The 17,441-nt window shown below is 41.9% G+C and overlaps 2 protein-coding genes across 13 annotated transcripts in view; one reads left to right on the top strand and one right to left on the bottom strand.

Annotated features, from left to right (window-relative positions):
- The window catches only part of STAG1 (STAG1 cohesin complex component), a 496,328-nt gene extending 486,770 nt beyond the window's left edge, over positions 1 to 9,558 (top strand). For 7 of the 11 annotated variants that reach the window (XM_077130200.1, XM_077130199.1, XM_077130205.1 and 4 more), the window contains one exon: positions 54 to 9,557. In XM_077130200.1, coding sequence (XP_076986315.1) covers positions 54 to 77 — 24 coding nt within the window. In that variant the 3' untranslated portion in view covers positions 78 to 9,557. Of the gene's footprint in view, positions 1 to 53 lie in introns of all 11 variants that reach the window. The other 4 variants (XM_077130207.1, XM_077130206.1, XM_077130208.1 and 1 more) reach the window with 1 other exon arrangement.
- The window catches only part of PCCB (propionyl-CoA carboxylase subunit beta), a 97,904-nt gene continuing 81,182 nt past the window's right edge, over positions 720 to 17,441 (bottom strand). For both annotated transcript variants that reach the window (XM_077130210.1, XM_077130211.1), the window contains exons 10-15: positions 14,325 to 14,448; positions 9,287 to 9,394; positions 8,938 to 9,038; positions 8,410 to 8,508; positions 6,787 to 6,886; positions 720 to 5,347 (exon numbers count right to left, since the gene is read on the bottom strand). In XM_077130210.1, the coding sequence (XP_076986325.1) occupies positions 5,226 to 5,347; positions 6,787 to 6,886; positions 8,410 to 8,508; positions 8,938 to 9,038; positions 9,287 to 9,394; positions 14,325 to 14,448 (654 nt within the window). In that variant the 3' untranslated portion in view covers positions 720 to 5,225. The remainder of the gene's footprint in view (positions 5,348 to 6,786; positions 6,887 to 8,409; positions 8,509 to 8,937; positions 9,039 to 9,286; positions 9,395 to 14,324; positions 14,449 to 17,441) is intronic.

Below are 17,441 nucleotides of genomic sequence, written 5' to 3'. Positions count from 1 at the left end.
TCTGGGTCCTATTCATACATGAAGTTAATAATTGTTTTTCATTATTTTTCTAGGGATTTGGAATGCCTATGTTCTGAAGTCTGAAGAAATTTTACAAATCTGGAACTCTATTATTTAGAGCTAGAGGCCTATATACTGTGATAGCTTGTATGGGGATAAACACTTTTGATGTGATCTGATTTGTTTTTTAATCCAATGATTGAGGTCAATTCCTTTTGCAGTGACAGAGAAGAGGAGCATGTAAATTATTCAAGGGGATGTTGGTGAATGTCACCTCAGAAAGACTGACCTGAAAAATCATTTGTGTCCTAATATTGGACTTATCTCAGTACAGAAGTGTGTGCGTTTTTCTGGAGGGAGGAAGAAATTTTAAATTTTTAAAACAGCTGTCAAGATAAACACTGTTATACACCTGTTTTATGAAAACTCAGCATTGAGTAAAGAAAAAAATATTTTTAACTTTATTTTCCTGTTGTACAATTTAAAAACTGTTTTAACATTTTGCCTTTTTATGTTTTAAGAGCTAACCATTTTTATTAAACCTATGAGTAAGCAGCTCATCCTAATTGCCGAAGAGTGTTTTGGAGCTCACTGGATTTGGTTGACCTTGTGGAACATAGAAAGATGGAGAACACTGACAAGCTAAGATGAAATTCTGACACAGTGCATCTCTGCCAAAAACCACACACCCTCTGTGGATATGGATATGAATTCCCAGATTTTATATACTCTTGAATAAAAAGGTTTATTTTTATTTATAAGGGGGCATAAAATAAGAAATGTCCATGCAGCCATTTTTCCAACAGATGCTGTTACACCATTCATTTTATATAGATTAGGGAGATTCAGATACAGTACATTTTCTATTGGTATTTGTTTTGTGCATTTTTAGCAACTTCTACCAGCAAATAAAGTATTCTCAGTAAAACAAATGGTTCAAGTTATCAGTTTGCTGTTTTTCCACTTATTTCATGCCCTGCCAAATTCAAATTACACATACTTACATTTTCATAGGATGATCATGAGGAAATCCTAAAATAATTGCTTTGCCATTCAAAAGTAATTTTTAAGTGTAACATAAACTGTGTCTACTTCCCATACACTTAATACCCTAAAGCGCTAATTTTGTGAATTAATTTTACCAATTATAGAAGTATGTGCTGCATAGTCTGTGCTTAGAGGGTGAAGTTCTTAAGCTTACCTTAAAATACAGCTACATTTCAGTGTTAATTGTGCATATTAAGAATAAATCTTTTGGGGAAAGAAATTATGACTCTTCAGGACAGTCTTCAATGGCATTCTGCTTAGACTTTTATGACTTGCTGCTATTGTTTTCAAAAGCCCACTTAGTCTCTTCCTTTCTCATTTTTTAAAGTAAGCCTCAAATTCGAAACCAATCCATCCACAGCTGATTCTAGGCTGGTTTTTAAAGTAGCTTCAACAAAATCATAAGGCTTTCTCTTTTTACAAAAAAATGAAAAGCATTTTTTTTAAAAATCTGTATACCCAATGATTATTTTTTGTGAGGGAAAGCAAAATGGATGATTTTATTCATCCTTTTAGTAAACAGACACAAAACTGAGATTTTACTCAACATTTGTACAGTTCTGAAAAAAACTTGGTCAAAAAATGTTTTATCTCCTAATTCAGCAATTTCAGGGCTCCAGTTAGAGGGGCTGGAGTTTCACTTGCTTCCAAAATAGATGGGCTTCACTGGAAGAGAAGGAGCAGGAATGATGGACTGTCCACCACACCAGCCTCCCTGCCTGTGGCTCTGACCAGGGAGCAAGCCATGAGATGCCCTGGCACATCCACAGACTAGTACTTTGCTTGACAGTCTCGTATGGAAAAGAATTGTAGACTACCATGCAACAACAAAAAAAGGCTTAATATCTACCCCAATGGGTTTCCAGTTCAGTTTGAAATCAATCGAATTTTTGTATTTTTCAGTGTCTCCTTGATTGGTTTTGCTAGTAATTCTGTAAATTGTACATTTGCAATATGAGGTTTTTTTCCTTTTGTACAATTTGAAATTGATGCTTCACCTTTCCTTTAATAAACTATTCAAAATCAGGCTTGTGGTAGTCATCCTATTGTTCCTGCTAGGTAACTCTTTAAAGAGACTATTTCCTGTCCTGCTGCTTTTAGGAGAGTTTGCTCTTTCAGGTAATTTGTTAAATGATAGAAAAATTAATTTTTCAATGAGAATTTTTTTCTTTTTATAAATGCAGAAATTTAGGACTAGCTCACTAATAATTTTCTTTCATTCCTTAGATTTTCATGGCAAGAGTGAGGGAGTAGGTAAACCAAGTAGTATATGATTCAAGAGGAAAACTCTTGCAGTCTGAGTTATGGAAGAGGCACTCAGGGAACATACACTATACTATAGCCTCAGCCCTTTCCTTGCCTGAGTTTTAGACCCTAAGCTTAGGCATTTATGCATGGCTGCAGAAAACAGATTCTCTTGCCATTGGTGCCCTACATCACTCCAAAAATGTCACACCTACACACCTAAAGGCAGTATTTTGGGGGCTGAGTTTATAAAATGGCCTAGCATGCCTGTGGCAGACTGGCAAGGATGGGGGGTATAAATCAGCAAGGGAGCTCTTCAGGTAAACCACAGAGGGAAAATGATGGGAATAGAATTGCCTCTCTGGCAGCTTATCATGAAGGTGACTAGTTTATAAAACTGGGACGAGCATGTAAACCTCCCATCTGTGACATTGACTGTGACTTCTTGTTTGTCCCTTCTTCCAGGTAAGAGTCCATCAACAGAGAACAGTGTCTTCATGGAAACAAAGGCTTAGTACTGATTCAGTCGTCTCATACCAGATCAATCTCAGGTAAGGTTCTTGCCCTCCTGTGAGTACCTGACTCTCTGAGCGTGTCTATCAGGCACTTTTGAAAGAACAGCTTCTCACTTCCAAGGGCACACAAAAGAGCTATCTCTCACCATCCAGGACAGTAGGAACACAGCCAAACCTAACTACTGAATTGGCCTCATCTGCCCAGGTGTGCTGTCTGGATTCTGTAACAGCTACCACACTGAAGCCATGTCCACTGAGGTGGCTGTAGTTCGTGTTTGGAATGGTGGGAATGCCAGGCTGACTAATCAGAGGCAGAAGAACATGAGGACCAGTAGTTCTCACTCTAAAAGTCCTGTGGAAGCAGAAGAACATAAAAATATCCACATTCATCAAATGTGAAGTCTCGGCTGGTTCAGCAACTCCATCAGGTATTTCTAATTCAGTGTCTGGGTATCTTTCACAGCCATCTCTGGCTAGGCCAACCACATCTCAAGCACAAGCATCAGTAAGAAAAATGGTATAATCAGCACATCCGAGGCAGAGAATTGAACTGGGGAGACCAAAACATGGTCAGAAGAAGCTAGAAGAATTTTTTGCAAGCACTGGGAGGTACACCTACATCGTGAATGTACTCTCTAGCAACTCAGAAAGATGATTAACTGGCACTGCTGTATATGGGATTCATGTATGAGGGTAGGAAAACTTTCCAAATTTAGTAGCTCTTTGAGTTCTTTCATATAACCCAGTGGAGCAGACCACCACCCCTGACTTCTACTCTTACCCAATCCTTAGGAGTTCATCTATCTGCCTCATCAGTTGAGTGGCAGTACTCTAGAATAATTAGAACATGGAGTTGGGATCAGACAAACCTGTCACCAAGAGTGGGAGGAAGAGGGAAAGACGGAGGAGCTATTGCTTAATGGGTACTGAGTTTCTGTTTGGGGTGATTAAAAAGTTTTGGTAATAGATAGTGATAATGGATCCTAAAATTTTTGGCTAAAAGTAGTGGAGAGAGAGAATTTAAAACTGCTACACTGACAATTACAAAGGGAAAATGGTGGCAAAACCTTTTTAGCACCACCATTTTCAACTGAGCAGAATCAACATTACCAAGAATGAGGAAAACTGACATCATGTACTTCCTCACATGACTGAAAGGACACAATTATGTAGCCCTCATACCTGCACCAGGAAACAATTTGACAAACCCAAACTGAGGGACAGTTTACAAAATAATCAGCATGTACTCTTCAAAACTGTCACAAAAGTCGACGACCATTGTAAAACAATGTACCTGTTCTAGGAGACACACTGAAGTTGTGGGGCAAAAGGGATCTGATGCCTGCAGCTTACTCTCAAATGAGTCCAACAAAATGATAAGCATATATTTATAGAAAAAGGTGACTCATAGAGAAAAATGCTAAGAACTGAAGAATCTAGGTGAAGCATATACAATTATTAAAACACTTCTATAGGCTTGAAAGTTTTTTAAATATAACAACACAGTTCTGGAAATAACTAAAGTCAAGATAGAGTCCAAGCCTTACTGAGGATCTGTTCTCCTAAGACAAGCACAAAACTGCAAACATCTCATTTAATTCTAGCAAAGCATGGGGGAGTTAAGGGACAAGGCATATCATTATCCCCATTTTAGAAGTAAGGAAACTAAAACTTAGGAAGTTAAATATTTACATTGTCTTACGAGCTTACCATCTCACCTATGGAGAAAAAAGATTCTTGGGGGAAAAAGCAAAATAACACATGAAAGCTACATAGGTCAGCTTGGGTGATAAGATTAGGTACTGTTTTCTTTCTCAATTTTTCACATCTGTCATAAAAAATTCATAAAAATTCTAATTAAATATTTTAATAAAGCATAGTAATTGTCATGGTCAGGTTCACGTGTCAACTTGGCCAGGTAGTAGTACCCGTTTTTCTGGTCGGGCAAGTGCTGGCCTATCTGTTGCTATGAAGACATTTCATAGAATTTAATCAAGAGCAAGTCGGCTGCATCCACGGCTGATTACAAATGGAATCAACTAAGGGGAGTGTCTTCTGCGGTGAGTGATGATTTTCTTCTGCTTTGGCCAGCAAGCCTCTCCTGTGGAGTTCGTCCAGATCCTCCATTGGAGTTGTCAGCTTCACAGCCTGCCCTACGGATTTTGTACTCTACTTTCCCACAGTTACGTAAGACACTTTTATAAATTTTATATTCATGGATATTTCCTGTTGATTCTGTTTTTCTTGAGAACCCTAATACAGTAATTTCACAGTAAAGCATAGAACATCTTTGTAGCATTTAGTAAGCTTAATTATTCCAAGTTATTAGTGGTATTCAGATTCTTTACAAAAAGAAAGGGATGGAGCAAGAACCACCAGGCAGTAATTTTGCTCTTGGTTTGTTTTCCTTTGATTTGTTTACAGTGGGATATTTGCATGTTTCCGCAAAGGACGTTGCACCTTCTTGCTGACCAAGACATCCAGGTCACAGCAGATGCGGGCACGAGTGGAGGAAGGCTGGATGATGTCATCCACAAATCCTGGTGAAGTACACAAAAGGAAGGTGATAATCTGCATCTTATTACAATGCCACCCCCCAACCCTGTGCTGCTTAGCCTAGACACCACCTTTGAATCTGAGAGTACAGACAAGCCCCAACCTGATATAAAGGGCTGAAAGAGAGAAGCTGGACCTGTGAACCCTCTCTGGCTTCCCAGGAGCCTCTGGCAAGTCACTTTCTGGCTGAGAAGCACTTGGCAAAAAGAAAAATTAGAGCCCTTCTTCACCAACACCACTCCTCCCCCCATCCTGCTTGCTGCACTGCCTCCACCCTGCCAAGATTAATTAATTAGGGAATAATGTGAAGAATGTACACCTGTATTTTGAAAAATGGCTAGAACAATTACTCCTACCTCCATACACAAGTTCTTTTGCAATGGACTTTGCTACTCTACCCATCAAGAGGTGCGGTCAGTTTCTTCACCTCGCTTTGTGACTTCCCTTGGCCAGTAGAATGTGGCAAAAGTGACACTGCAATTTCAAACCAAGGCCTCATGAGGCCTTGTAGCTTCGCCTCTCACCTTCCTGCTGCTCTGAGGATACCATGTGCAGTAAATGAGTTAAATCCCAGAAAAAAACATGTTCTTAATCCATTCCTGAGCATGTGAACCAATTGTAAATCTTTTGAATATTTTTTTTCTTAAAATGTGGGTCTTAATCCAATTACTGGAGAGCTGAGAGAAAGCCAAGGAAAGAAGGTGAAAGTCAACAGAACAGCAAAAGTGTCACCATGTGCACTGCCATGTGATAGAAGTGCCAAGGATGATCACTGGCAGCCAGCCACAGGACACCATGCCAGTCTTCTGGGAGAAAGCATCACTTTACTGATGCCTACGTTTTGAAATTTCTCCTACCCTCAATACCATGAACCAATAAATTTCTGTTGTTAAGCCAACCCATTATAATGTGATATCTGTTTAAGCAGATGGAAAACTAAGGTACCACATATAGAAGCCTAGACGACCGTCTTTTGAGGATGAAACCCCATGTAGAGCAGAAATCCTGCCAGACAGCATCAATTGTAAGTGAGGCCATCTTGGACCACTCTGCCCCAATCAATCCACCAGATGACTAAAATTGCATGAGTGTTCCCAGGAAGGACCAGCAGAACCACACAGCTTAACCTCGACAAAAATTGACTACCTTCAGAACCGTCAACAACAACATTAGGGGTGGATTTTTATGGAACAGTATCTAGAAATTGAGCTATTTTAGCAATGCTGTTTTGATCATGGTTACTAAAGCAGTCTGTAAGGCCCCCTGTCCTTAAGTGGTAACTGCCCAGGGATAGCTCAAACCCACACCCATTTCCAGATTTGACTGCAAGTACAAAAGACAGATATGTGAAACTTCTTGGAATGAAAGAATGAGCAAGTGACCAAACAGAAGAACAAAGCTGCCCGCTCTACTAGTCTCCTACCTCTCACTGCTGCAGGAAAAGGGTTGGCAAACTTTTCAATATACTCTGTCTGAGCAGCTTCCACATTCTCATGCCCTTTGAAGATAATCTCCACAGCACCCTGTAACAAGAAGGCATTGAACTTTGCTGGACGTCCCAATTCAGGCATACCTCCTCGACTCATTCATTTGTGGGTGGTTGTGAACTTCTTGGTAAATCAGAGTGTATTTAAAGAACTGCCAGCTGCAGGGGCCAGTGAACAGACAGGTACTGCATGAGCAAAGATGTGGCCACTGGCTTCTCTGCCAAGATTCCTTCTTACCCTCTCCATTTGCACTCGCCATCCTTCTTTGAGGCCAAGATTTTGGGCTATTCCCACTATCAGATCCATTGCATTAAGGGGAAGTAAAAGTGCCATTTTCCTTTTTCACTTTCCTGAGTCCTCAGTACAAAATTCAGTGGCCAGAGAAATGAGACAAAGTTTCAGCGGTTGAGAAATTTTAATCTTACATATTATATAGATATCCCTCTTTAGTTTATAGTATATTGGAGTGACTGGAGGGAAGTACCTGAACCTGTTGAGCTGTGTTCCAGTAGCCTTGAAGACGATTATAACTATATAGTTTTTACAACATGACCATGTGACTGTGAAAACCTTATGTCTGATGCTCCCTTTATCCAGGATATGGACAGGTGTGTGTGTGTGTGTTTTTAAAGGACAAAAAAATAAGTAATAGGTAGGGGATAAGCGGTGAAAATAAAATTGGGTAGGCTGAAATACTAGTGGCCAATGAGAAGGAAGAGTATGGGTTTTTTTCTTTTTTCTTGTTATTTCTTTTTGTGGAGTGATGCAAATGTTCTAAAAATGATCATGGTGATGAATACACAACTATGTGATGATATTGTGAGCCACTGATTGTATACTTTGGATGGACTGTTTATGTATTTGAAGATTTCTCAATAAAAATATTATTTTTTAATTCAATAGCCAAAAAAAAAAAAGAAATTCAGTGGCCAGAAGCAAACAGACTGAACTGCAAATGTTACAAAGATGGGGGATGGGGGATGAGCCTTCAAGTATGACCCCTGAAAATCAGATTGGGGTGGGGGGGTCCTGCAAGTTATCTTCGGAGTCATTTTCAAAGAAAGGAGGGAGTAGGGAACAGTCCGCAACAGGAAGTACTTTTCCAAAAACAATAGAGTTGAGCTTTTTATGGGCTGTAAAGAATGTTTCTATTCTAGGGCCCTTCCCTGGGAGTTGAGGAGGTACCAGGGGGAATGTCCAGTTCTCCCAATGTTTGATACAGCAGATTCAACCCTCCCACCTTTACTCACAATCCCAAAACCCACTCTGGGCCCCTCCTACCCAAAGTCCCCTCCCTCTTTCCATTGCTTTCACCTCCCCACCTACCCTCAGCCTGAAGACACAGGGATGAGCCAGTAGTGAGAGCTCAGGAAAAGAGGCAGAGCTGGTCTTGGGGCCCTAGGAGGGAACCTTGTCAAGGTCTAGGCCCCAACTCTTTCGGGTCCTGACCCACACTAGAAGCCATGGCTTCTGGTCCAGTATTTCTCAGCTCTGCTATGAGCTCTGTGGGGAGAAGACTATTCCAGGACCCAGGGAAGGGGAAAGTTAAGGGTCCTCACCTTTGCTCCCATGACTGCGATCTCTGCTGTGGGCCAGGCATAGTTAGTGTCACCACAAAGGTGTTTGGAGCTCATGACATCATAGGCACCTCCATAGGCCTAAAACAGATCCAAATGCTAAATGTTAGAGCCTGAGACAACCAGTTCATACCACTGAGATACCTCAGGAAGCCAGGTGAAATGGGGCAATGAGTAACAGCCATCCTTCCGGGCTGCTGAAGGCCTGTTATCTGCAAGACCAGGGAGCCAGAGTGGAGGATACGTGGGCAGCACCCAGAACCCTATCATAGTTAATGTCCATTATCTTTCCTGGCTTTTTAAAAATCATTACTTTTTTCACTTCCCTTGTGTTTAATAAAGACCATGGACATGTCTGCAGGACTGGAAATGCTGTCCTCAAGAGATCTATTAAAGAGTGAACAATGCATACTCTTTCCAGCCCTGGTGCAACTCTAGGCTGAACTTCCAACCAAAGCTATGTGGCAGTGGGAGAGCGTGCGGCCATGGTTTCCAAAGTAGGTTCCTCACCTTCCTAGTAATGACTGTGACCTTGGGCACAGTTGCCTCAGCAAATGCATACAGCAGCTTGGCGCCATGTCGGATGATGCCCCCATACTCCTGTGCTGTGCCTAGATTATGAGGAAGAGTTAGCAGACACTCACAAGGCTTATTGGTCACTCTAAACTGTCAGATCTTCCCCTACCTCCCCAAAGGGCCATGAGAGGAACTCCTCTCACACAGCCTGCCTTCGGTTACACCTAGAATATGGAGAAGTCACAGATCCTTGAAGACATGTGCAAGAAGATCTCTAAATAAAGTGGGTGCCTTACTGGGCAAACCTACCTCCCCTGGCCTCCACGAACTCTCAATCACTTACCAGGAAGAAAGCCAGGGACATCAACAAAAGTGATGAGTGGAATATTGAATGCATCACAGAATCGGACAAAACGAGCCCCCTTTACAGATGAATTAATATCCAAGCATCCTAGAAGAAAGAGAGTATCTGTGCTGAGCATCTGGACAATTCCCAGTCCTACCCACAATGAGAATGTGTATACAACAACCATCTAGAGCTAGTTTCTGTGGTGGCACCAAGTTTTCCTCATCTTAGAACAGCAATAGGGAATCCTCAAGCTCCAGAAAAAAACAAAGGTGGGAGAACTCACTCACCCACCCACCCATCCCTACCAGCTCCCTTCCAGGGAGAACACCCCAGTGCAGGCCCCCAGGCTCTGCCCCACAAACTGAGAACAGCTGCTAGCTAAATGAATCCAGTCTTGCCACAGTGCAAGCATCAGTGGGAGGGATTATCCAGAGGTTGCTCTTAGACAGTCCATACAGCTTGGATCCTGGCTTCAGCAGTTATAGCAGTGTCCTCCTGGGAAATTACTTGATCTTTTCTGAGCCTAAGGTTCCTCACCTACAAAACGAGGATGTCATTACCTCCTAGCACAGTTAAAGGAGACTTTCATTAACAGAACACCAGAGAGAAGATCAGTAAGGAAACAGAGTACTTGAACAATATTATAAGCCAATTAAACCTAACCAACATTTATATAGCACATAACCCAACAAAAGCAGAATATACATTCCAGTGCACATGGATCATTCTCTAGGAAAGGCCACATTAGGTCACAAAACAAGTCTCAACACATTTAAAATGATGGAAATCATGAAAAGTATCTTCTCTAACCACAACAGAATGAAGCTAGAATTCAATAACAGGGAGAACTACAAAATTCACAAATGTGTTAAACAAAACTACTCTTAAACCATGGTTTAAAGAAGAAATCACAAAGGAAATTAGGAAATACCAGAGATGAATGAAAACAAAAACACAACACATCAAACCTTATGGAATCCAGCAAAAGTAGTGCTACAGGGAATTGTATGGCTTAAAAGAGAAGAAAGATCACCATGTGACGCAAGGCAGGGTTACAAGCCAAGGAATCCCAAGGATCAATGGCTGCCAGCATCAGAATGCAAAGACTGGGAAAAAAGCAGGCCCTGCTGGTACCTTGATTCTGGACGTCTAGCTCGAAAAACCATGAGATTAGTGAATCAGGTCTGGCACAGAAACCAAAAAAACTTCGGGAGTGCTCCAAGTACTGGCCTGCCTGAAAAATAGGGATCTGGTGCTTACCACCATTGTGTTTCACCTTGCAATGCCTTTCTTCCCAATTGTAATTTTCCTGAAAAATGTTTGTTTGCCAAAATTGTAAATACAATGCAAAATGTGCTTATTGCATTCTGGAAGCTTACAAACTAGAACAATGACTACAGAAATGATAAATAGCATGTAGATATAGAGCCATTAAAATTAAAGTTTTCAAAAAAAGCAAAAAAAAAAAGTGCTAAATCAGACTGTCCCTTCACTTTTATGAGCAGAAAAAAGCCAGTAGTGTCCCCAAAACTAACAGTTACAACACCAATATCACCTTGTAGTACTCAGCTCTGCTGCTACTTCCCTGCTTATACGAAAATACAATGTCCTTTCAATGATCCAAAACACCGTACAAGACCAGAGTGTACGTTTTACCACTCACATTATGGTAACATCACCACATGCCTTGAAATGGGTGCAACCTCAAACAAGTGAATGACACCCAGTCCTACCAGCATATCATGCATTTGAAAGTTTCCATCAACTGAAAGATGAGTGATACTCTACAGAATCTGTCAGATCTTTGAAACTTGGAAAACACTGTTTCATAATACGAAGTTTACAGTCTCTAAAATATCTAACTATTCCAGTTACTACTGGTTTTAACATTGGGTGTACTTTTTGTTTTCTTTGACAATTAAAACAGTTCAAAGAAAACCTAAATTATTTAAAAACATTAGAGACATGTTTGTACACTGATGTTTTAAGTATCAGCATTTACTATATGTTAGATATCACTGTTACTAATTATAGAACACTTTTGGGCTACATCGTTGCTATGACAGAGATACAGCAAGAGAAGTGATATTGTTCTAAACACTGGATTGCTGCCTTTATTTTTAACAAAGATATAATTTTCATAATCTACTGTGAAAACAAGAGAGTGGCCAAAAGAGCCAAGATGTTTTAAAAGTCATTCAAACCTACTTTTTAATTTTAGTTTGAAAAGCATGATCATACAGGCCTCAGAATGAGTGTCACCATTTGGTACGGTGGTTCCCAAGGTAGCTAGTCCCTTGTCTCCTGGAAAAGGACTAGCGAGGTGGTCACGTAGAGTGAAAATATCTGGAATGGCAGCCAAGATGACAGCTTAGCAAGGTGTGGGATTTAGTTTGTCCTCCAGAACAGCTACTAAATAACTAGGAACAGTACAGAACACCTCCTGCAGCCACGTCAGTGACTGGACACACAGCATACCCGTCAGGACTGGCTGCGAGCTTTCCCCAGAAACGTGAGTTCCCCAAGCCGCGGTGGCCGGCGCCCCTCCCTGCAGGCTGCTTCTCAGAGGGGAAAGGAAAGGGACATTACCAGCAGCAGGGGCTGAGCACAACTAAACTTCAAGTATAGAATTAATTCAAAAATTCTGACTACTAAAAATAGGTCCCCAGCTCAGGTGAACCTGGTCAAAGTGGAGGTTGCTGATATCTGCCCCAGTGCCAAGGGGGCAGGGCTGACAGGAAAAGAAATAAAAGAAACAAGTTTTTGTGGCTGTGTTTCTACAAAAGCTTGATTGCCTATGGATACAGCGGCAGGACTTTTCAGGCTGCAACTGCCCCAGGCATAGGCAGAAACAAGCTTGTTTTTGAGAGCTTGTCTGGAGCCTGTGCCTTCCCCTGGGGAGAGGTGAGGCCCAACTCAGATGGAATCCCTCCCTCAAAGAATTCAGACCCCAGGGTTTGGTAATTTGAAGCCATTAAAACCAGCCTACAACCTCTCCTCTGTCTGCACCATGGCCCCAGCAGGGAGAGTCTGCCAAAGGTAAAGGTGCCACATCATCTTATGCTGGTGGGACCTGCAGGCAGAAAAGCACCACATACTGGGCAGGATAAGAAAAACAGAGCCCAGAGACTTCACAGGAAAGTTTTTCAACCTGCTGGGTCTTACCCTCAGGGAAAACTGACGCAGGTGACTCCTTCCTCCTGACAGGAGGCCAGTTTGGTCTGGGAAAATCCGTCTGGGGTCTATAATACCTAAGTAGACCCTCCTAAGCCGGCGAGGGGTGAGGGGGGGGGGCACCATAAAGCCAGGGCAAGAAACAAGAAAACAAGAACTGAAAAATTCTCCTCTGTTAAACAAAACCTAAGCTAGTGGTCCAGAAAAAGCTGAACAGAATGTGAAAGAACAGATTCATCCAGCAAGGAAATCCTAGGTAAAAGAAGTGAAAGCAATCTCCAGAATAAACTAATTAAGGTAATTAAATACCTAGACGCCAGCAAATAATAACAAATCACACTAGGAAAATTGAAGATATGACCCAGTCAAAGGAATAAAACAACAATTCAAATGAGATATAGGAGTTGAACCAATTAATTCAGAATGTAGGAACAGACATGGAAAACCTCATCAAAAATCAAACCAATGAATTGAGGGAGGATATAAAGAAGGCAAGGAATGAACAAAAAGAAGAAATCGAAAGTCTGAAAAAACAAATCACAGAACTTATGGGAATGAAAGGCACAGTAGAAGAGATGAAAAAATAATGGCTGTGTTTTTTGTTTTCTGTAACACTGTAAACCTACAATGTTAGATTTTCGAGAGGCAGTAGATAGGATTAGTGAACTGGAGGATGAAACATAAGAGGCCTGCAATGAAGTGAAGGCGGGGCTTCCTCCTTTGAGCCTTGAAGTCCCTGATTAGGTCGGGATAAGCAAAGAATAGGCCAACATGTGAATTACGCTTCTTTCAACAAAGCAGTGACCTAAAGAACGTCCACACCTTACCCCAGTTCATAAACAACACAAAGAATTTGAGTGGTGAGAGAAAGGAACCCAGGACCACAATAGGGTCCGAGTGTTCAGACAGAGGCCTGGAGCGCCCTGGGATGGATAAAGCTCACAGGATAAGCCAAGGTGTTCATTCCTAAAGAGTGGACTTGTAACCATGCACTTGTGCTGCAAAGCACCATAAATAACAGAGGAGAAGGCAGATCTTCCACTGGACAAAGATAATCGGCCACATCCATGCCAGGCACAGACAAGGCTGGGGAGGGAACTGAAGGGCTGCATGAGCAGGTGAGAACTTCCTGTATGAACAAAACGCACTTTCAGTGAGTGTAGGCTCCTACCTTCAAAATCGTTTTCTAAGGACAGGGACAAATTGCATGGCAGAAATAAAAGACAAGGCTGCATGGTGGGCATATGGAGTCTTGATCCTCAGAGGGGGACAGCAAGCAGGGAGGCAGTGGCCACAGTCCCCACCACCCCACCCCCAGCCATGACCCAGGTCAGGCCACATCTCCGGCAAGCTGTGGACACAGTGGATGCCGTTAACTTGTCTCCCACTGGAGGGAAGCAGCTCGCAGGTCCAGGCCCAGGCCATTTTCAGAGTTCAAAGTGTAATGTTAATATCAGGGAAAGAAGAATTAAAAGGGAAGATTTTCAATATTATTCATTCATTCAACAAATATACATCGAATATCAACTATGTAGCTGGCACCACTGGAGCCACAGGAGGCAAAACAGGACAGCAGCAGCCCAGCCTCTGGGGCGTGTGATTTAGTGGCCAGACCACCTCACAAGGGCACAGAGGCAAGCCCCTGAAAAAGCAAATACCTCACAACTGCAGAGAAAAAAACTTACCTGCAAACCTGAAAATATAGGGATGTCAGAGAAAAGCATTTTGAGATATTAACATTAACAGAGAAAAGAGCTTTTACAAGCAACACTTATGAGTTTCTATGGCTGACAAGGACTGACACCGAGGCCCCCTCCAACCCCCACTGCCACGGGGCTCAGGGGAACCCACCTCTTACCTGAGGCCACCCTGGGCTGGTTGCCAACAATCCCAACCGTTCTCCCATTCATTCTTGCAAAACCAACAACGATGTTCTTGGCATAACTGGGCATGATCTCAAAAAATTCTCGCTCATCAACTACCTGCAGGAATAAATGAACTCCTGAGCTCAAAATGATTTAGACAGTAAGAGAGGTACCTCATTACAGACCTGCAGGTGCCACCAGTGGATGCCCCGACTGACCCCGGGGTCTCCCAGGAACAGCGGAGCAGGCCAAGCCCCCACCCTGGGAGGGGGACTGGGGAGGGAGGCTGGGGAAGCCCCTACAACCTGGCCAGAAAGGGAAATCAGAGAAGCAGTTTTTAAGGGGCTATTTGAATTTGGCAATATCACAATTTCTCTTACTTTTTAAATTCTGAAATTATTTCAAATTTACTTAAGAATTTCAAAACAGTTCAAAAAACATTCATATACCCTTCCCCCAGATCTCCCCTTACCAGCAGTTTACCACAGATGCTTCATTGTCCCAGGTATGCTGCTTTTTCCCTCAACTATTTAAAGTAAGTGACAGTGATCTGGGAGCCAAGATGGCAGCTTAGCAAGGTGTGGGATTTAGTTTGTCCTCCAGAACAGCTACTAAATAACCAGGAACAGTACAAAACAGCTTCTGAGGCCACGTCAGTGACGAGACACACAGCGTACCCCAGTCGGGACCAGCTGGACCGGCTGTGGGCCACCCCAGAACCGTGAATTCCCCAAGCCGTGGTGGCCAGCGCCCCTCCCCCGCAGGCTGCTTCCCAGAGGGGAAAGAAGAGAGACTTTACCAGCAGCAGGGACTGAGCACAACTAAGCTTGAAGTGTAGAATTAATTTAAAAATTCCGACTACTAAAAATGGGTCCCCAGCTCAGGTGAACCTAGTCAAAGTGGAGGTTGCTGATTTTTGCCCCAGTGCCAAGTGGGCAGGGCTGATGGAAAAAGAAATAAAAGAAACAGAGGTCTTGGTGGCTGTGTTTCTACAAAGGCTTGACTGCCTTTGGATACAGTGGCAGGACTTCTCAGGCTGCAACTGCCCCAGGCATAGGCAGAAACAGGCTTGTTTGAGAGCTTGTCTGGAGCCTGTGCCTTCCCAGGGCAGGGGTGAGGCCCAATTCAGGTGGAATCCCTCCCTCAAGGAATTCAGACACCAGGGCTTGGTAATTTGAAGCCATTAAAACCAGCCTACAACCTCTCCTCTGTCTGCACCACGCCCCCAGCAGGGAGAGTCTGCCAAAGGTAAAGGTACTGCATCATCTTATGCTGGTGGGACCTGCAGGCAGAAAAGCACCACATACTGGGTGGGATAAGAAAAACAGAGCCCAGAGACTTCACAGGAAAGTTTTTCAACCTGCAGGGTCTCACCCTCAGGGAAAACCGACGCAGGTGACGCTTTCTTCCTGATAGGAGGCCAGTTTGGTCTTGGAAAATCCGTCTGGGGTCTATAATACCTAAGCAGACCTTCCTAAGGGTGGGGGGAAAAAGGCACCATACAGGCAGGGCAAGAAACAAGAAAACAAGAACTGAAAAATCCTCCTCTGTTAAACAAAACCTAAGCTAGTGGTCCAGAAAAAGCTGAACAGAATGTTAAAGAATAGACAGACAACAGATTCATCCAGCAAGGAAATCCTAGGTAAAAGAAGTGAAAGCAATCTCCAGAATAAACTAATTAAGGTAATTAAATACCTAGACGCCAGCAAATAATAACAAATCACACTAGGAAAATTGAAGATATGGCCTAGCTAAAGGAACAAACCAACAATTCAAATGAGATACAGGGGTTGAAACAATTAATTCAGAATGTAGGAACAGACATGGAAATCCTCATCAAAAATCAAATCAATGTATTGAGGGAGGATATAAAGAAGGCAAGGAATGAACAAAGAAGAAATTGAAAGTCTGAAAAAACAAATCACAGAACTTATGGGAATGAAAGGCACAGTAGAAGAGATGAAAATACAATGGCTGTGTTTTTTGGTTTTTGTAACAGTGTAAACCCACAATGTTAGATTTTCGAGAGGCAGTAGATAGGATTAGTGAACTGGAGGATGGAACATAAGAAATTCGACAAGCAAAAGACAATATAGGGGAAAAAATGGAAAAATATGAGCAGGGACTCAGGGAATTAAATGACAATATGAAGTACACAAATATACATGTTGTGGGTGTCCCAGAAAGAGAAGAGAAGGGAAAAGGAGAAGGAAAAACTAATGGAGGAAATTATCACTGAAAATTCCCCAACTCTTATGAAAGACTTAAAATTACAGATCCAAGAAGTGCAGCGTACCCCAAAGAGAAGAGATCCAAATAGATGTACTCCAAGACACTTACTACTAAGAATATCAGAGGTCAAAGAATAAGAGAGAATCTTGAAAGCAGCAAGAGAAAAGCAATCCATCACATACAAGGGAAGCCCAATAAGACTATGTGTAAATTTCTCAACAGAAACCATGGAGGCGAGAAGACAGTGGGATTTAAATTTAAATTACTAAATTTAGGACAATCTAAATTACTAAAAGAGAAAAACTGCCAACCAAGAATTCTATATCCAGCAAAATTGTCCTTCAAAAATGAGGGAGAAATTAAAACATTTTCTGACAAAAAAATCACTGACAGAATTTGTGACCAAGAAACCGGCTCTGCAAGAAATACTGAAGGGAGCATTAGAGGCAGATACAAAAAGACAGGAGAGAGAAGTGTGGACAAGAGTGTAGAAAGGAAGACAATCAGTAAAAGTAAAAAGAAGAAAAATTAGATATGACATATAAAATCCAAAAGGCAAAATGGTAAAAGACAATCAGTAAAGGTAAAAAGAAGAAAAATTAGATATGACATATAAAATCCAAAAGGCAAAATGGTAAAAGACAATCAGTAAAGGTAAAAAGAAGAAAAATTAGATATGACATATAAAATCCAAAAGGCAAAGTGCCAATCAAAACACATAGACTGGCAGAATGGATTAAAAAACAGGACCCATCTATATGCTGTCTACAGAAAACACATCTTGGACCCAAGGATAAACATAGGTTGAAAGTGAAAGGTTGGGAAAAGATATTTCATGCAAATAACAATCAGAAAAGAGCAGAAGTAGTTATACTAAT

The sequence above is a fragment of the Tamandua tetradactyla genome, chromosome 15 (genome assembly GCF_023851605.1).
Source record: "Tamandua tetradactyla isolate mTamTet1 chromosome 15, mTamTet1.pri, whole genome shotgun sequence".
Taxonomy (NCBI): Eukaryota; Metazoa; Chordata; class Mammalia; order Pilosa; family Myrmecophagidae; genus Tamandua; species Tamandua tetradactyla.
The sequence above is the reverse complement of the archived record's forward strand: the minus strand, read 5'-3'. Positions and strand labels throughout refer to the sequence as shown.